General features: G+C 43.4%; 1 protein-coding gene across 1 annotated transcript in view; it reads right to left on the bottom strand.

Moving 5' to 3' along the window:
• Positions 1–918: 918 nt before the first annotated feature.
• Positions 919–19,821, bottom strand: part of DLG2 (discs large MAGUK scaffold protein 2) — a 1,272,293-nt gene continuing 1,253,390 nt past the window's right edge. The window contains exons 20-25 of the mRNA XM_033948577.1: positions 16,086–16,136; positions 13,850–13,951; positions 9,251–9,423; positions 6,916–7,025; positions 6,045–6,136; positions 919–1,717 (exon numbers count right to left, since the gene is read on the bottom strand). Of these exons, the coding sequence (XP_033804468.1) occupies positions 1,611–1,717; positions 6,045–6,136; positions 6,916–7,025; positions 9,251–9,423; positions 13,850–13,951; positions 16,086–16,136 (635 nt within the window). The 3' untranslated portion in view covers positions 919–1,610. The remainder of the gene's footprint in view (positions 1,718–6,044; positions 6,137–6,915; positions 7,026–9,250; positions 9,424–13,849; positions 13,952–16,085; positions 16,137–19,821) is intronic.

The raw sequence follows: 19,821 nt of genomic DNA on the forward strand, positions 1-19,821 counted from the left end.
TGAGACCCTTCCTATATTGTGAATGCCTTCAAGAGGCAATATACTTGAAGAGCTAATTTACTGTGTATTCACTTACTTAAAACAAACTTAGACATTACAAGATCACATTTATTTTAGTCTCTCAGGGATATTATAACAAAGTCTTGCCATATCTTCCTTTGCTTTTGAGAAAGGGAAGTGCTTCTTTAGGCCAGGTTACACCGTGGCTCTGATGAGGAAATGTGAAGGCAGAAAGGAATGCTGGGAAAGGCAAGCAAAACTGATTTATAATCTAAATTGTAGGAGAGCAAATGACAATATTTAAAATGTAAATAAAAGTTATAGTGCAAGTTTATGTTCACCTTTCCATTTTACAATCAGATAAGGATGTAAACATTTTGCCTTTCAATAAATTAATCTTTATAAAATTGTACCACATGCCCACCTCACCTCCTATACATTCACCGTATTTTATGAAATTAACCTTTCTTTGTCTTGGTGCCCTCTTCCAGTAGTAAAAACAGAAAGCCCCAATGTTCCACAGAAAAAGGAGCAATCCAAAAACAAAACAAACTGTGGACGAAACACAATGTTCTTAGACTTTCCTTTATTTCTTCTATCAATGTTAAGAAAATATCCACATCAACCGTATTAAAAACTAACCGACCCGACATGGGCTGTGTTTCGGGTAACAAAGCCTTCTTCAAGGGTCCGGTAGTTAAATAATACTCTAGGGTTGTGGAGTTAATTTCCAAATCTCTAGTTCCGATGTGGAGAATGATGAAGGGCTGACTGCTGGCGCACAGAATCCTTGAGAAAGGCTTTGTTAGCCGAAACACGGCCCGTGTCGGGTCCATTAGTTTTTAATACGGTTGATGTGGACATTTTCTTAACATTGAAGAAATAAAGGAACGTCAAAGAACATTGTGTTTCGTCCACAGTTTGTTTTGTTTTTGGATTGCGCTCTTCCAGTATGCATGATAGAACACGCAATAATTTCCGCCGTGTATTTCTCTTTTGTCCAGGTTAGTGAAAGTCTGATACTCAATGTATTTAATGGAAAAACTCTTTCTCCAGCTATTAAAAGAAATACAAGCAATTTTTTTTTTGATGTGGTAATATTCTCCTCTGAAGGGAAGCAGTTATTTTGGATTAGGAAATTTGAAGATGCGCGTAATGACAGTACAGTGGCGGTGTACCAATTACAGAAAGGCAACGATAAGCTTCATGAGACTAGAGAGGTGGGAACATTTTGTGTACAGCAGTCCTCAACACAGAGTCCATTGTTCAGACAGGACCGAATGTCTTTTTTTGGGGTCCATGAGAATGCTTAACATTTTGATGACTCTTCCATATCGAAAGGATATGCCACCAGGTCGTTTCTTTCATTACGTATGGAGATTCTTTGTTCTCCGTAGAAAAGTCTTTCCGTAGTTTGCTCTTTGGCTCATTCAAGTCCTCCATGGATTTGAATGCTTTTGATTGTGTGCATTCATTAAAAAATAAACAAAAGACATACTTACTGCAAGAAACAAATGCAAGAAAAACATTAAAAGCCCCCAAATATTGTGTTATTTGTATTCTTCTCAGTAGTTGACGTCTTTTCATGACTGGAGCTGCGGTGGATAAATTCATAATTTTTCCTTGGATGGAATCCAGATGAAAGGCCCAGACTGTTCTTCAATTACCATTTTGCAATTGCTATATATATCTTCTAAAGTATCTCCTTGAACAATAGCTGTAATGATAAAACACATAGTCATGGCTCTGTTTGATCTACGTTTCCCAGTAATTTTCTGCTCAGCATGCAGGGATTGCATTATGGGTTGTCCGCACAGGCGTTTACCGGGCCCTACTTGCACGGTCTTGCATGGAATGACATCTAAACATCTTATTCAAACTGAGACTGACAAAATGATAAACCGAGCATTCATCAAGAACATAAGAACACGAGAAAAGTCACGCTGAGTCAGACCACTGTCCATCAAGCCTTGTATACTGTACTCTTTCCAACAGTGGCCAGACCAGGTCACAAAAAGGAGATCCTATAGCTCTTGTCAAGGGATGAGCAATGACTCTAACTTTATTTGACTCAAAACGGGATGGTTGGGTACGCTGGAATGAGCTTGGACGGCAACTTCAGCATTTGGAACATAGGACAAAACCAGTCTACAGTCCAGAAATATCAAAGAAGAGACAAGTTAATCTAATCATGTATTTTTTAAATGGGTATAACTTATGGGCAAACTGGATGGACCGTTCAGGTCTTTATCTGCCATCATTTACTATGTTATGTTACTTTTCCTTCAGAACTTGTCAAATCCCTTTTGAACCCTTCTTTTGACATCTTCTGGCAACAGATTTCAATTATGCATTGCTTGAAGCAAACTTTCTACATTTTTTTTCCAATATTCTGGCCATTAGTTTCATGGAGAGTTTTTTTTGTTTTATTACTCATGATTTTATTAACTTCTTTTGTATCCTCTTCTCAGCTGTCTTTTCTCCAACCTAAAGAGAACTAGCTTATCTAGCCATTCTTCATAAGGGAGGGATTCTATCCCTTGTTTTTGTTGTTCCTCTGAATCTTTTTGTAATTCCTCTAAGAGACATTTTCTACTGTCAGCATTAACTTAGGGGTACCTTTATTCAGCAATTAACACAGGGCCACAGAGGAGAACTAGCTGGTCACCTAGAGGGCCAACTTTGGAAAGTGGCCTCTGATCTTCTTCCCTTGCCATTACTGATGACCCTTCTCCCCATTTCACCGGGCTCTCTGGCACGGCATGAAGAGGACCCAGTGAAATGACATTTATAATCCCCTGACAGCCATAGGTGAAAAGGGTCCCCCTTGGAAATTACAAGATAAGTGCTTGCTTAAATTGCTTCGCAGATAATTTATTTAGAGACTGTTTGAAATTGCCTTGCCTTGAACTAAAGATTGTTCTGTTTGATTTGGAGGGTTTTTTTCCCCATGATAGAAACCAGGCCTGTTTAGTGTTTGCAATTCAGTTATCATGCTGTGCACACCGGAACGTCTGAGGCCTTTTCCTCCAATTTTTGTATGAATGAATGTGTTTTGACGTCCACCACTTTCTACGTTTTAGTCATTAGCCTCTTAACAGACATGGGGTCTCTTTTACAAAGCTGTGGTAGCGATTCTCCCATGACAAATGCACCGAAGAGCATAGAAATTGAATGGGCTTCAGTACATTTGCCGCAGAGTAATCACTACTGTGGCTTTGAAAAAGGAGCCCCTGGTTTTTGTGGCAATGTAGGCATAACTTTATTTTGTATCAGAACCTGATATTATTGTATATCATTTATTAAATTTTTTTCTACTGCCTGGAATCATATGGTCATGGCAGTTTAAAAATACAAATGATTAAAAATAGAAATGAATGCCAAAGATTGTAGGAAAGACCTCTAACATACGCACAATGTTACAGTTAAAAGTAATTAAAATAAACTAATATATCTTGCAGATAACATATTCACTTCTGTCCCCCTACAGATATATGCTTGAACAAAAATGCATATACTGTATATAACATTGTAACATAGTAGTTGACGGCAGATAAAGACCCAAATGGTCCATCCAGTCTAATATTTTTATGGATGTTGGCTCGCGCCACGTCTGTGTAGGCAGAATCGACATTTCAGCCATCATGCTGTGGCTTTCTTCAGTCCCTTCATAAATTATGCTAGTTATAAGTAAAATGCCTTCCACATACTGAAAGTTGTAAGCTTTTCTCATATCACTCCCTAATTCAATTATAGTTCTAATTCTATTAAAGGGCTCCTTTTATTAAGCCGCGTTAGGGCTTTAATGCCTGGACTAGCACGCGCTACATTGCTGTGTGCGCTAGCCCTTCACGCCAGCATTGAGCTGGCGTTAGTTCTAGAAGCGTAGCGCGCGGTAACTTCCTGCGTGCGCTAAAAATGCTAGCGCACCTTCGTAAAAGGAGCCCATAGTTTTAGATATTTTTTGCACGGATCTTCAGAACGCCATCAGAGATAAAAGCTACCGACAGCATTGGACTTCATTGATCCATTGCACTGTGCCTATATTATCGAATATAACTATAACATTTCCTTTTTATTGCCTTATTTTTCATGCAACTGTGCAATAATAAAATGTATCCACCACTTATCTTGTGTATTCCTGCTTCATTGAAATAAAAAAGGAAATATTATATTCGATAATATAGGCACAGTAAAATGGATCGATGAAGACCAATGCTGTCGGTAGCTTTTATCTCTGATGGAGTTCTGAAGATCCGTGCAAAAATATCTAAAACTATAATATATTATAATTGAACTAGTCTTTAAGCCCGTTAAATTAACGGGTGCTAGAATGTTTGTCTGTCTTTCTTTATTTCTGTCTCTCTCTGCCGCTGTCTTTCTTTCTTTCTGTCTCCCTCCCTCCCACTATCTGTCTTTCTTTCTATCTGTCTCTCTCCCTGCCCCCTATGCAGCAGCATTTCTCTCCCCCACTCCACTTCCCTGTGCAGTAGCTACATCAGCATTCCCTCCCCCTCCATTTCCCTGTGCTGCAGCATTTTCCTCCCCCCCCCCCACACACACTTCCCTGTGGTCTCTCTGCCTGTGTTTGTTTTGGTGTTTATCTCTTTGCCTGCTGTATGTGTGTTTTTTTTTTTTTCTGTGTGTGTTTGTGTTATTGGTTGGCAGGTTAACTTGCTTCCCAGTAGCGGTAGCTGGATGGGGCTGGAGACCGGTTGTTGAGGGGTCGGTATTATCCAATCAGTGGTGATACTGCGAGGGCCCAGTTCTAGTTCCTCCCGAAGGCCCACCCCGCGAACCGGCACCCTCCCCCCCCGCGATCCGGCACCCCCCCGCCGCCATCGGGCACCCCACCCGCCACCATCGGGCACCCCCCCCGCCGCGACCTGAGGTCCCCCCAACCCACCCGAACCCTCTTCTTACTTTGATGTAGCCTCCGCACCTGCACCAGTATATCCTGTGCTGTGCTGTGCCGGTGCCCAAAAATTTGCCTCCGGTGCTGGGCCTTCAGCATGTGCGCATGCTCAAGGCCTGAGAGTTCACGTTGGACGTGAGAGTTCACATTGGACGTGAACTCTCAGGCCTTGAGCATGCGCACATGCTCAAGGCCCAGCACCGGAGGCAGATTTTCGGGCACCGGTACAGCACAGGACATGCTGGTGCAGGTGCGGAGGCTACATCAAAGTAAGAAGAGGGTTCGGGTGGGTTGGGGGGGACCTCAGGTTGAGGCGGCGGGGTGCCCGATAGCAGCGGGGGGGGGGGGGCCCGATGGCGGCGGGGGGGGGGGGGGCCGGTTCGCAGGGGGGGGCGCTCGCAAATCGAGGCGCGCTCGGTTTACGAGGCACCAAGTTTGCAAATGTTTTGCTCGTCTTGCAAAACACTCGCAAACCGGTGCACGCGTAAACCGAGGTACCACTGTACAGTAAAACGTTGGATTGCAAGTAACTTGGGGCTCCTTTTACTAAGCTGCGTTAGAGCTTTAACGCGCGGAATAGCGCACGCTACATTGCCGTGCATGCTAGACCTTAACGCCAGCATTTCCTGCGAGCGCTAAAAACACTAGTGCACCCTAGTAAAAGGAGCCCTTGGTTTGCAAGTGTTTTGCAAGACAAGCAAAACATTTGATTAAATTTTAACTTGATATATAAGTAATGTCTTGCAATACAAGTACATACAGTATACACACATCACAGCTGAGCCGATGGTTCTTCTCTCTCTGACGCTGCGAGAGTGTAGTGACCGTTCTAAACGAGCGAGGTCTTGCAATACGAGTACGTATAGTATTTTGTATTAAAGTTTTGGGGTTGTAGAAAGAATCGTCTGAGTTTCCATTATTTCCTATGGGGAAATTTGCTTTGATATACGAGTGCTTTGGATTACAAGCATGCTTCTGGAATGAATTATGTTTGCAAACCAAGGTTTTACTGTATTAGTATGCAAAAATATTACACAAAATAATCACACATATAGACGCATTATTTCAGAGGAATGTAAGCGCTTAATGCAGTGGATAAATTGAAAGTGCTGAAGAACATGTATAATACCCGTAAATAACTCTCCAAACTCTTGCTCTAATTTAATTGCTCGATCGAGTGTTTTCTTGGCTTGTTCTTCTGTCAGGCGTTTACTCATCTCCCTAGGAAGATATTTTTAAAAAGATATAATGTTAGCGATTATTCCTCTGTGAGTTGGAGCCGTTGCCAACTGTGATACTTTTTAAAGGATAAGTCAAAATGATATTGAAGTAGATGAGCACAGAGACCCCCCAGAGGCCATTTTTTAATACATGGTGACAAAGTCAAATCTAACTTTTAGACAGTATGTTATGGAGAGTAGCCAGTTCTAGGGTGTTTGTACTACTCGAAGGTTCCATTTTCCACTCAAATTCAGGGGAGCATAATGCTTGAAAATATGCATTTGTGTATTAATGAGATAAGGCAGTTTTTAATTAAGAATCTGAATTATGCATCACTGGGATGAAGGTTATGACAAACTGGCGTCCTTAAGGAGCTTATTTTTGAAGCTTATGGACGTCTCGACATCAATAGCTCCTTAAGGATGCCCAATTTGTCATAACCTTCAAAGCCCGCCCATAGCACGCCTCCAACACGCCCCCTTGAACATTGGCGACTCAGCGGGAAAATGTCTAACAAGACATCTAGAAAACCAGTTTTGAAAATCGGCACTTGGACGTCTTGGTGAGAAAACCGCCAAGTGCTGATTTAGGTCATTTTCTGGACATCTCTGTGTTTTGAAAATGAGCCCCCTTGTCTACTCTTTCAAATGGACCACAAGGTATTAGAAATTATTTATACCTTTATTTTTTTCTTTCATTGCAGCACAACCTATTTAAATTCAAATAACATATACAAAAATGAATGTACTCTAAAATTATTCTAAAAAGGGTACACTTACATCAATGACTCCACTGATTTGGGCTTGATGAATATGGCGACAGGATAAAGTTGTGCAACTTGTAGTCGTTTAATCGCATTTCCTGATACATCAAGTATACAGTGCTTACCCTGAAGATAAATTAACAAGATAAACATTTACTTCATTTCAAATAAAAAAAAGAGAATTTTATAATATTCACTCAACAATAACAGAAGAACTCAAAGGGAATTTTTTACAGACGGTACAACATGAACCTTAATTCAGGGATATCGACTTTTAGAAACATGTACATGCCCCAAGATGATGTAAATTAACAAATGAAAAATAACAAAGAAGCCCAAAGGTGTCCTTTAGTATGTTCCAAATTGGCGTGTGCTATTAATGTGACTCCATTAGACTGATAGGCCAGCTACAACAATTTCGTAAAGCCCTGAAAACTCTGCTGTTTACACAAAATTTAAATGGCTTAACTATAGTATCAAAGAATACTCGGCCGAAGCCGAGGCCGAACTCGAGGCCATCCCCAGCGGGGACTCTATGGAGAAAAGTTCCACCATGCGGGCCTTGCGGCGAATGAGTGCCCGTTTCTGAAAGGTGGCACACTTGTCACACGCGTCCGTCGGGTGCTGGGGCCCCAAGCACCGTAAACAGCACCGATGAGGGTCTGTTATGGAAAGGAGTCGGTCACAGCGACCGCACTTTTTAAACCCTGTGACAGGCCGGGACATGGGCCTACAACGTGGCCGGGAACGAACGAGGTTCCCGGGCCGTGCTTACCGGGAGCCCCCGGAGCATGGAAAAAATGGATTTTTTTTTTTTTTGAAAAAAGGGAAAAACAAAGAAAGAAGAAAAATAACACGCAGCGACCGCGTCAAAAAAACGTCCACAGCCGCGGCGACAGAAGGCAAAAGAGCACAAAAATATCCACAGGGCTTCTGGCTCCGCGGATGAAAGAGAACTGAGGACCACGAGGTGGGGATGCGCCCTCTAGTGGGCGAGAAGGCTAGCACATGCGTGGTGCAGTGTGCAAACTTGAAACTTCAATCAAGTTTGCTTGAAAAGCTGTCCGCGCTGGGGCTCCGTAGATGATGTCACCCACATGTGAGAATATCATGCCTGCTTGTCCTGGGATAATCCAGCCTTTTTTTTCTTTTATGCTCTCTTTCTTATGTACTCTAGTCTTAATTACATGTGAACCGAGTCGAGCTCCGTTGGGAGATGACCCGGTATATAAATTGAAGACTAGATTAGATTAGAAAAGACATTTTTAACATTTTTGCTGGAGGGGGGTGTCAGGAGTGCAGAGACTGGGTGTTCCTGCACTAATCAGTTTAATGTGGCTACATTACTGCACACGAACTCAGTAGTCCTTTTACTTAAGTGCGGTAGCTGATTTAGTGCGCGCGCTAAATGCTAACGCGCGTGAACACGTCCATAGGATATAATGGACGCGTTAGCATTTAGCGCATGCTAGCGTGCCTTAGTAAAATGACCCCTCAGTGCAGGATTGCCGTGTGAGCCCTTAGGTCCTGGTTCTAGACATGGCGCCTAACTCCTAGGCGCCAACGAAGGTAATTGTCAATCATCCACTAGGAGCTATTTATAGAATCACGCCTAGCTGTGCCTAAGCGGTCTTAGGCACTGGTATGTGCTGAATCCTTAGGCACGCACCCATTTAGGCCAAGGTTTTCTTGGCCTAAATTAGCATGCCTAAGTTAGGCACTTGCCAGAGCCTGTCAAAACCATGCCCAAAATCCACCCTGAATCCGTCCCAACCACTTCTACTTGTTGTTAGGCGCCTTGGTGTAGACACCTACCTCAAAGTGGTAGGCGCCTACCAGCTAATTGATTTTTAAATGGTTTTTTAATTGGTTTTTAATGGCGCTTTCAGTTATCGGTGCTGCTTAAGCCAATTAAGGCCCCCTTTTATGAAGCTGCGTTAGGCTTTTTTTATTGCTGGCCATGGAGGTATTGGTTCTGACGCTCATAGGAATTCTATGAGCATCAGAGCTTTTTCCGCCATGGCTGGTGATAAAAGCCTGACACGGCTTCACAAAAGGTGGGGGTGGAGGGTAAGTTAGGCGCTTAGATTGGGTAGACATGTTGAACTAGGTGTCTAACTTTAAAGAATCTGAGTCTTACTCCCTACAAAATAGGTGTTGGTAAGTGCTCATGTGGCAATTTGTTTAATGGCCATACACTAATAGTAACATTAGCATATGGCGGTTAATTAAAAAAACTGAAAGTTGGCCATTGTACTGCTGCAGTAAAAATGGCCTTAGCATGTGGGAAAACCACTTTTACTGTAGCAACATTGATCTTAGGTTTGTAATCCAGAAGGATGAGATCTTACCCGTTCCGCCACATATCTCACGGACTGGACACTAGTTCCATATAAATTATCATTGTACTGCCCGGCTTCTATAAATTTGTGCTCTTGTATATCCTTTTCCATTTGTTCTCTGGAGATAACAAAATGATAATCCCGTCCATCTACTTCATAGTCCCGTTTTCCTCTTGTAGTGTCTTTAGGCAACAAAGAATAAAATCAAATCAAAATACACAACAAATACTTGTTCTTAGTGACCCGCTAGTATTATAAAATCCATAAGCAGCATACAAGAACATTATTACAATTATTTTTTAACCTAAATGAATCTCTTCAGCTCCACAGAACCAAAATCAATCCCCTTGGTGGCAGGCAAAATTATCTAAATCAGCAACAAGACCTGAGGAATTTGCCTAAAATGAGGTCCTTCCTGGATGTTGGGTATAATTCTAGATTCGGATAGTCAGGAACTGGCTTTCTTGTGAGCCACTGGCACCAGTGCACTGTCCTTGTTGAGGCCAAAGTGTTGTTTGTATAGGTATCCGGGTATTGGGTTAGGGGCCTGGAAACTGGAATGACTTGCAACTGTCTGCCAGGGACTACTTGCCTGCCATGATGCACGCAACACTGGGCAAGGAGACTAGAGTACCAAAACCCTACATCAAACCCTACATCTCCACACCTGACCTGGCCCAACTCCTCTACGTCTATGTCCTCTCCAGGATGAATTACTGCAATTCCCTATTCAGTGGAGTAGCCAAAAAATATTTCAAGCACCTCCAGCGGGTACAAAATGCAGCAATCCGCCTCCTGCACAGCCTCAACTATCACGACCCCATCTCCCCAGCCCTCCGCGAAGAGCACTGGCTTCCGATTAATCAACGCTGCGCATTCAAGGCCCTGGTAATAGCACATAAAAGAATTTACGCCACCACTCCAGCCTACATAGAATCCAAGCTAATCCTGTACATCCCCACCCGCCCCCTCCGCTCGGAAATGGAGAAACGCCTATGCATCCCCCCAGGAAGGTCTCTCCTGTCAGAAACCGCCCGCAAACGCTCCTACAGCCACTTCATCCCCCAACTCTGGAACCAAGTCAGGTCACAGAACTCATTGATGATCTTCCAGAAAGCGGTAAAGAACCTCCTCTTCAACTAAAATGACAACTGCGATCTACCCCTTAAATTCCCCTGTCCTTCTCCCCTCCCCCCTCCATCCTGAACCTCTACTTAAATTACTGTATAGTCCTCTCTTAACCTGTACCTAAATTGCTGTATAATCCCTGTACTTGAACTACTGTATAATCTTTGTACTGTCCAAATTTACACCACTGTGAATGTTTGCTTGTAGGCCGTTCTGAGCTACTGGGAGAACGGGATATAAATCAAAATTAATAAATAAAACAATGCAGTAGAGATAAATACACAAGCCTAATGGCCGAGAATGCTGAGGTCCGAGAGTCGTTGCTTGTTAAGATACAAAAAAGGGGAATAGTTTACGATATGTACGGACCATGTTTCTCTATAGCTGGACCATTAATGCGGAATGCGTTGTCTGGAACCTTATGGCTCTAAGTTTGCTCAGGCTTTCCTACACTAATACCCTACATTTCTGAATGTTATCTTTCTCTGTGGGTACCAGATTTATTTTGCTCTATTGCAGAGTAATGTTAGTAGATGAATGGCTGAGATGTTATCTATATGTCAAGATGGTATAACCTTATGATTTTTTTATTGTTGTATGTGACTTATTTTTAAAGATGTTTAAATTTGAATTGCATAAGTGATATTGTGAGCCGCCTTGGATAAAGACAGATTAGAAATGTTTTAAATAAATAAATACTGATTTGGGGATGAGAATTATAGGGCAGTAGCTACAAGCAAAAAAGAAAAAAAAAAGGCTTCCTAAAGCAAACAGATTGGGTTTTGGTCCAGAACACCAAGTTCTTGCCATGTTTCCCGACTCAATAAAATGGTTCCTGTGTTAAGCTAGCTTTAAAAATTAATCATTTTAAAACCTCTTGCTAATGATGACATCTCGCTGTTTCTTTTTTTCTTCTATAAACTTTAGCCTCGTTCCTTGCAGCTTTACTTATTCAAGGGTGCCCCTTCCTGAATTATTCCCCCTCCCCCACATCTAGCCCAATCATGGCCTCATAACTAGGGTTACCAGATTTTCCATTTGGAAAATCCGGACCTCCTAGACCCGCCCCAAGCCCGCCCAGTTCCACCCATCCCCGCCCCTTAGTTTATGGACTCTATTTGATGAAACAAACAACCTTATAGAGACTTTCTACACTTAATAAAATGTCCACTGGCTGATTTGGACATCTCACTTGCCTTTGTTATTTGCAAATACCATATTTCCCCGCATATAGGCCGCCCCAGTGTATAGGCTGCAAAAAAACACCTATACAAGTTCTAAAACTGGTAGATAAGCCTCCCCGTTGTATTAGCCGCAGCTTATCTACTTAAGCTTATCTAACTGGGGAGGCCTATACAATTTTTAAAAATCATCCTCCCACTTTACTTCCCTCACTGGACGAACTGGAATCGGTGCTCCTCAAATCGTGGCTAGCGGTGCAGGGCAGATCTTTATGATCTCCAGCCCGGCCCCGTGCTGCTTCCTGCGTGCCTTTGCCATCAGTCCGCAAGAACTGACAGCAAGGGCACGGCAAAGTCATGCAAGAAGCAGTGCAGGGCTGGGCTGGAGATCGAAAAGATCTCTCCTGCCTTGCACCGCGGGCCCCGATTTGAGGAGTAGCGATTCCAGTCCGTCCAGCGAGGGAGGTAAGGGGGGGGGGGAGATGATTTATAAAATTGTATAGGCTGCCCCAGTTTTGCAAGCCACACCCACTGTGCCGGCTTGCAAAACCCAAAACCCATATATAGGCCGCGGCCTATATATGGGGAAATACGGTAAGCACAAATTGGCGGCACCATCTGATTGAAACTGGTAGAGAACGAAGAAGCCAAAATTCTCTGGGTTCAGAATACAGACTGACAAACATGTGCCAAGCAATATGCCCAATATCACTGTGGCTGAAAAGAAGCGGGTGTAGATTATAGATGTGGCAATAACAGGAGAAAGCCATGTTGAAGCCAAGCAGTTGGAGCATTCACAAAATGCCAAGAATTGAAGACTCAAGGTGGGCTACTCCGGTGAAAACCTGCAGTTGTCATTCCTGTGGTAAGTGACACTCTTGGAGCAATATCAAAAGACTTGAAACAAACATTTGAACACACTGGACATTAACAAAATAAACATCTCTCAATTACAGAAGGCTACACTGCCTAGAAGGGCCCATATCCTGTGCTGTTACCTCTGAATATTCGAGGTTTTTGGGGAAAGACTTGGTATTTACTGCGCCAAATCCAGCCAAGAGCATCTGCCAGGTTGTGTGAAGCTCTGATAATGATGACAGAAAGGCAAGCCAAGTTATATTCTAGAAAGACTTAAGAGACATTTAAATACATCACAGGTCGTGTCGAGGTGGAAGATGACATCTTCCTTCTCAAGGGACCCTCGGCCACAAGAGGGCATCCACTCAAACTCAGAGGAGGGAAATTTAAGGGTGACATCAGGAAGTATTTCTTCACGGAAAGAGTGGTGGGTCACTGGAACAAGCTTCCGGAGCAGGTGGCCGAGGCCACCAGCGTGCTTGACTTTAGGAATAAATGGGACATCTACGTGGGATCCCTACAGAGGTCTAGTAAGGCACTCAGACTTAATGGGGTGGGTCAGTAGAGTGGGTAGACTTGATGGGCTATAGCCCTTTTCTGCCGTCATCTTTCTATGTTTCTAAGAGGCCACTTAGAGCAGTGGGCAAAAGATACAACCACTCAACAGCTAAACAACTGAAAAATACTAATTTTTCAACATTTTATTTTAAAATTGATTTCTAGAGGAAACTAAGGTAATTTACAGAAATAAAACAAAACCCAAAGGATATAAGGCAATACCTTATTTCCTTTGGGGGGGAGTTGTTGTTTAGTTTTATTTCTGTTTATTACCTTGGAAAGTGGACCAACACGACCGCCACAGCATTTTACTCAATAGGGGAAACTAGAACTACCCTGAGCCTCGTCGTGCTCTGTTAAGTAAGGGTCTCGGCCTCCGACAATACACTCACCCCTAATCCAAAGACGAACAGTCACAAAGAAGGGGCAGAGAAGGTTGGACGCCAAGAGAAAGGATGGAAGAGGTGTATAATAACAAAGAAAACCCCCAGAGAAGTTCATAACAGGAGTCTAGAATCTCGTTTTGACTTTTGTACATCGCTTCGGGCTCCTTTTACTACGGTGCGCTAGCGTTTTTAGCGCCTGCAGGAAATTACCGTGCGCTACACCGCGTGCTACGCTTCTAGAACTAACGCCAACTCGATGCTGGCGTTAAGGTCTAGTGCGCGGGGGCAATGTAGCGTGCGCTAGTCCGCGCGTTAAAGCCCTAGCGCACCTTCGTAAAAGGAGGCCTTTGTTGAGATTCATTCTACAAACGGCAGTTTGTAAACCAATAACATTAATTTATTATTATTGATAACAGTCAAAGCACATCGAAGTGCAGCCCAGAGGCTGAGACCTTTGTTGAACGTTCTGCAGTTAAAAAAAAAAAACCCCCACTTACGTGGTACGCATGAACCAAACTTGTCAGGGAATTCAGATATTAGATCATCGTTAATCCGATCTTTCATGGGACCCAGAATAATAACTGGCCTGGTGTAGTTTACTAAGAGGGAGAAAGAAAAAAGGAAGAACATCATAGAGCAGAATATCAGGTTCTGTCCTGAAGGAGTCCAAGGTCTTCAGAATCACACTTTGACTTGAATTTTTTGTCCAGTACGATGGTCATTTCCTCACTGCCCACATTCAGAACAAGATGTAGGTGCTCCATTGGGGCATGCCTTAGTGCCAATTCTATAATGGCTTCAAGGCATGCTTAATCCTTTATAGAATACTAGTCCAAAGCTGTGTCGGCGTGCTCATTTATGAGAAGTCAATGGCCGGTGTAAGTTGGCACACCTATGTGTACCATGCAATCTGTGCAACTGATAACATTCTATAACAGTGGTTCTTAACCTTGTTGGAGGTACTGAACCCCACCAGTTTCGTATGCGTGTTCACCGAACCCTTCTTTATTGGAAAAATAAAATATGATTTTTACAAATTCAAAACATAGGTATACAGTGAGGGAAAAAATAATATCACTTTTGAAAACAAAAAAGTTCTCCTATATTTCGAATAATAATAACATAATAATGAAATTTACTGCAAATCAGTGTGACTTCTGCTGTTGATTGATAGATCAAGAAACCGAGTACACGATCAGTCTGAATAACTGATAGATGATTGAACGTGACCGAAGCGCTATATGAGTCGGAGGTGTGTTTTGACCTCCGCCGAACCCGCGAGACTGACTCACCGAACCCCTGGGGTTCGGTCGAACCCAGGTTAAGAACCACTGTTCTATAAGTTGTGTGTGTTGCCTGATGACATGCCCGTTCTTAAGCCTCCATCGCAGTTACATGCTTAAGTGACTTTGGTTCACACGTTTTATAATAGCCAATTATTGGCACCTCTAACACAGAGGCGCAAATTTGGCTATTCTAAAGCATATGTACCAAACTCACTTAAGCATGTAACTGACCTGCCTAACACAGGTAAGTCCTAGGAAGGGCTGTAGCTCATTGGTTGAGCTTCTGCCTTTTCATCCAGAGGTTGCAAGATCAAATCCTGATGCAGCTCCTTGTGACCCTGGGCAAGCCACTTAATCCTCCAGTGCCCGCTGCTTTGAATGTCAGCTTTGAAATGCCAAAGCCACAAAAAGGTGGTATATAAGTCCCCATTCCCTTTCGTCAAGCCTAGTATCCTGTGGCCAACCCAAGTCCCAAGTGCCTGGCAGAAACCTAAATACAGGTACTCGTCGACTTACGACCTATTCAAGGTACGACTGTGCGACTTTACGACGCGCTTACGTCAGCAGCCCCAGTCTCCCGCACTCCCCAAGTCTCGCTACGCAGCAGTAATAATATAAAGAGGAGGAGGCGCCACAACGAATGTTCACCACAAAGGGATTGCGCTGTGCTTGACTTAGAAAGTAAGAAAATGTTGATAAAATATTACTTTAAGATGATTACAATATCATTACCCAGTCTAATACAGTATTCTTACCTTAGTCTAACATAGGCCGACTTACGTCCCGATCAACTTACGACCTGTCAGTGGGAACCAATTACGGTTGTAAGTCGACGAGCAGCTGTAGTAGCAACATTCCAGAGCTGAGATTGTGATGTCATAACGCCTCATTCCACCAGTGCCTAAGAGCCAACCTCATCAGTGATGTCACAAAGGCTTGATTGTCCTATACTTGGCTCAAATAAGAATTGACAGACTGAAGGTGTGGCTCGCTGGAGAGCTCCTGCCTTACACCCAGAGATTGTAATATCAAATCCCTTTGACCCTGGGCAAGTCACTGAAATCCTCCAGTGCCCACCGCTTTGAATATCAGCATTGAAATGCCAAAGCCACAAAAAGGCAGAATACAAGTCCCTTTTCCCTATTCTATAATATATGTGAGCAATAGGTGCCAAGCTTCAGAACTGCTCTTATTGTCGGTACTTTTTACCCATAAGTTTTGCATTAGTATTCAAAGTGAAAGTATATGGCCATTTTTCCCTTTCAAAACCAAAAAGCACCAGGCAATACTTGCTTCTTTTGTAAGTGTTGGTCGAATCCCCACCCTAGCAACACCCCCAGGTCTATGGGTTTTGTCCTATGGTTCGCACAGAGGGTGAGAAATTTTCACATGCAATAAATACAAAGCTACCCTCGCAAAATGTTCTGAAAATGGCCCCATAGCTTACTTTCTTGTCTTGTGACTGGCTCATAAGACAGAATGCAGTCTTCTTGTCCTCCTGACGAGCGAGAAAAGAGAGAATAGAAAGGACATTAAAATCAAGTGTGCAGAACGATGAAAATGAAATTGATGTCATATTCTATAATGTAGAAATAATATTAGGAGCGCTAAAAAAAAAAATATGATGTTGATAGCAGCCTTCTAACTGCTTGATGCAATTAAGGCCAATGTTCTAGCTTTGGCCCAAACATTAGGCCTATTCTAGCCCAAGACCAATGCAGAAAATCCACAGATAATTTGTCGCTCAACAGTGCAATTTATTATCAACCCTCTGTAAAAGCCATGTGCAGAAATATTTATTTAACAAAGCTAAATTCAATTTCCTCCCAACAAAATTGCTGCAAACCAAAACCGTGGCTGGTCAATAAAAGAAGTCATTACCGGGACAATGAACATCAACCCACAGATGGCCTCCATTTATTTTCTCCTCTTTCTTTGAAGAAAATAAATCATCCTCAGCTCTCAGCTGTAAACAGTTCACAGCTGTGTGTAAAATTCTGGCACTCATTTTTCAGCCTTTTGGTTTTAAATAAAGCCATGAAAAAGTGGTAATAAGAGGGGGATGGGATGTGTGAAAGGAAGAACAGGCTGTGAATCCGCTGATTTGCAAGGCTCTTTCCGATACTGGACTGTGGGCTAGATTCACTACGAGCACGGATCGGATCTGATCTGATCCATGTCTGGGGGTCTGATTTACGAATCACCCTCATGCAAATGAGGGCAGTTGGAATCACGCCCCCAACTGCCTGCCCGGATCGCTCTATAGCGATCCCAATGCATGCGCAGACCATTTGTAGATGGTCTGCGCATGTGCTGGCCCTCCGAACCTGGCAGAGAATTTTTTTTATTAAACTGTTTTGAACTTTTTTGCGAGCCCGTGGTTTTAATCCGCTTTAAGCCTGCGGGTTAAAACCACGGGCTTGCACTGCGGGGAAGGGCAGGAGAGTCGGGGCTGCAGGAGAGATTCGGGGCATAAGCAAGAGATTGGGGCAGGCAGGAGAGAGCGGGAGATTTAGTCGGGGCAGTCAGGGGATCGGGGCTGAGAGCAGAGAAGCAGGGTGGCAGAAGGCAGGGCAGTCGGAAAGGACCTCAGCAGTCGCTTATTTATGGATCAGCGAGCCCAGTCGGTGTTGTTTTTTATTTTCATGAATGGCTTCCTGCCTACATTTGAATGCCATTCCCCCTCATTTGCACGCGCAGATCGGAGGCTGATCGGGACAGAGGTTAGTGAATCGGGTCGGGGGAAATTGGGTTGTAAAGGGATCGCTAAGTGGTCGGAAGTTGATCGGTGGGCTTAGTGAATCTGGCCTTTTGTCCATCACTTGCTTCCCTGCTTCTTCTTGAATGAGAAGGGCGGCATTGTCAGCCAGTGGCATAGTAAGGAGGGGAGGGTAGTATGCCCCGCCTCTTCCCACTCCTCCCCTCACCACATGCGTGCCCCCTTCTCCCATACCTCTAGCTGAAGTTTTTGATCGCGGTAGTCAATAAGGTTCCCCTCGCTATCTTCGATTGATGGCATTAACATCTACCCATCATGGATCTCTCCAAGGAGTCCGCTAGTTAGTCCTATTTAGACTCCACCCTTCTTAATTTTTTTAAATCTAGCTATGCTTTGACATGGCATGAAGACAGGCGATATTCTTGATCTGGTTTTCCTTCACATTTTCTGTTTGCTCTCTTTTCTGTTTGCACTCTCTCAGATACTTAGGAATTCAGGACAAAGCATCAACATCAGATAATTCTGTCCGCCTGCAATCAGTTTTCCTTACTTTTGTATTTATTCAATGGCTAAACAAATAGCTGTTTTGTACTCTGTATATTGAGGGGAAGGAAGTTTGATATTCTCCTGTGCGTCACGTTTTGTGTTTTTACAGTAAAAGGTCATAAAGATCAGCATTTTTAGATCTGTAAATTTCCCTGTCCTTCCTCACTGCCCTATCTCATATATGCATTTCTGTCAAATGTTCCTTGTATGAATTGCCATTTTCTAAATACAATTTTTTCAATAGAACAGATGTGAGAAAAAAACCCCCAATGTGCTCCTTGCGACCCCATCAGCTCTCCCACTGACATCATTTCCGGGTGCCATGCACAGGAAGTGACATCAGAGGGAGAGCCTACGGGGTCGCGAGGAGCACGTGGTTGAGCGCCGTGAGCTACAACTTCAACTAGAGGTACAAGGGAAGAAGGGGCATGCACGGCAGGTGGGATCGGGAGATGAGGGCAGGGGAGGGGTGCCCCCGCCCCGAGCGCCTCTCATCCTCGCTACTCCACTGCTGTCAGCTACAGGGAGCAGTGATCTGATGCCTATTTTTGAAATATAGTACTGAATTCACAAAGCCTTCACACCCTTTTTATGAATAGAAACGTCCCCGAACTATAGCTACGTGATGCTGGGTTCTACGTTAGGAGTCACCGTCCAGGAAAAGGATCTAGGTGTCATTGTTGAGGATACGTTAACACCCTCAGCTCAATGTGCGGCGGCGGCTAAGAAAGCAAATAGAATGTTAGGAATGATAAGGAAAGGAATAGAAAGCAAAGATGAAAATGTTATCATGCCCCTGTATCGTTCTATGGCTGCAGCTTGGATACTGTGTACAGTTCCGGTCGCTGTATCTCAAAAAAAAGATATAGCGGGATTAGAAAAGGTACAGAGGAGGCCGGCAAAAATGATAAAAGGTTTGGGACGACTTCCCTATGAGGAAAGGCTAAAGCGACTACAGCTCTTCAGCTTGGAGAAGAGACGGCTCAGGGGCGATATGATAGAGGTCCATAAAATAATGAGTGGAGTGGAAAGGGTAGATGTGAATGGCTTGCTCACTCTTTCCAAAAATACTAGGACTAGGGGACATGCGATGAAGCCGCTAAGTAGTAGATTTAAAACGAGCCAGAGACGAACTGAACTACAAATTTCTCCTTCGACTTCACCGGTCTCCGGTATACCTTCATAGAGTCAAACTGAGCGCTACTGATACATGTCTCAAGTGCCACCAGCCTCAGGCTTCTTTGGGTCACCAATACTGGACCTGTCCTCAAATTCAAGATTTTTGGACCCAATTACACAGTCATATTACAGCTATGTGGCATCATAGTTATTCTCAAGGCCCCGAGCTGCTTTTCACATTGGATCATCTTCCTACACCATCACCTAAAGGGTTTCGGGCATTTCTGGAGAGGGCCTTCTTGCTGGGAAAAAAATCAATTCTACACTGTTGGATTGTTCCTGAATCGCCAACTTTGTCTCTTTGGCGTACTCTCATGCTTCGGCAGGCATCCATGGAACGTTTGTTTATATACTCGTTGGATTCACCTAGGGGACGCACTTACTGTTCCATTTGGGAGCCATTTTGGCTTACTCTCACGCATAGAGCTCGGAGTAATTTGCTAAACCCATGATATTTCCTTCTCTGGAAGACGGTTGTTTACTTTGTACCTGTGTTTTTGGGATGGGATGGGGGTGGGAGGGAGGGTGATGGGGGGGAAGGGGCGTGTATACTTGTACTGTTATGTTGGCTATTTCTTTGCTGATTTCTGTTGAAAAATTAATAAACAAATTTGAACATAAAACGAGCCAGAGAAAACATTTCTTCACGCGTGTAATTAATGCATAACTAAACTATTGACACTAATTGATAACAATTTAGATTTGCACACGCATCTTGCTAAGCAATATTCTATAAAGA

This window comes from Geotrypetes seraphini, chromosome 6, assembly GCF_902459505.1.
Source record: "Geotrypetes seraphini chromosome 6, aGeoSer1.1, whole genome shotgun sequence".
Taxonomy (NCBI): Eukaryota; Metazoa; Chordata; class Amphibia; order Gymnophiona; family Dermophiidae; genus Geotrypetes; species Geotrypetes seraphini.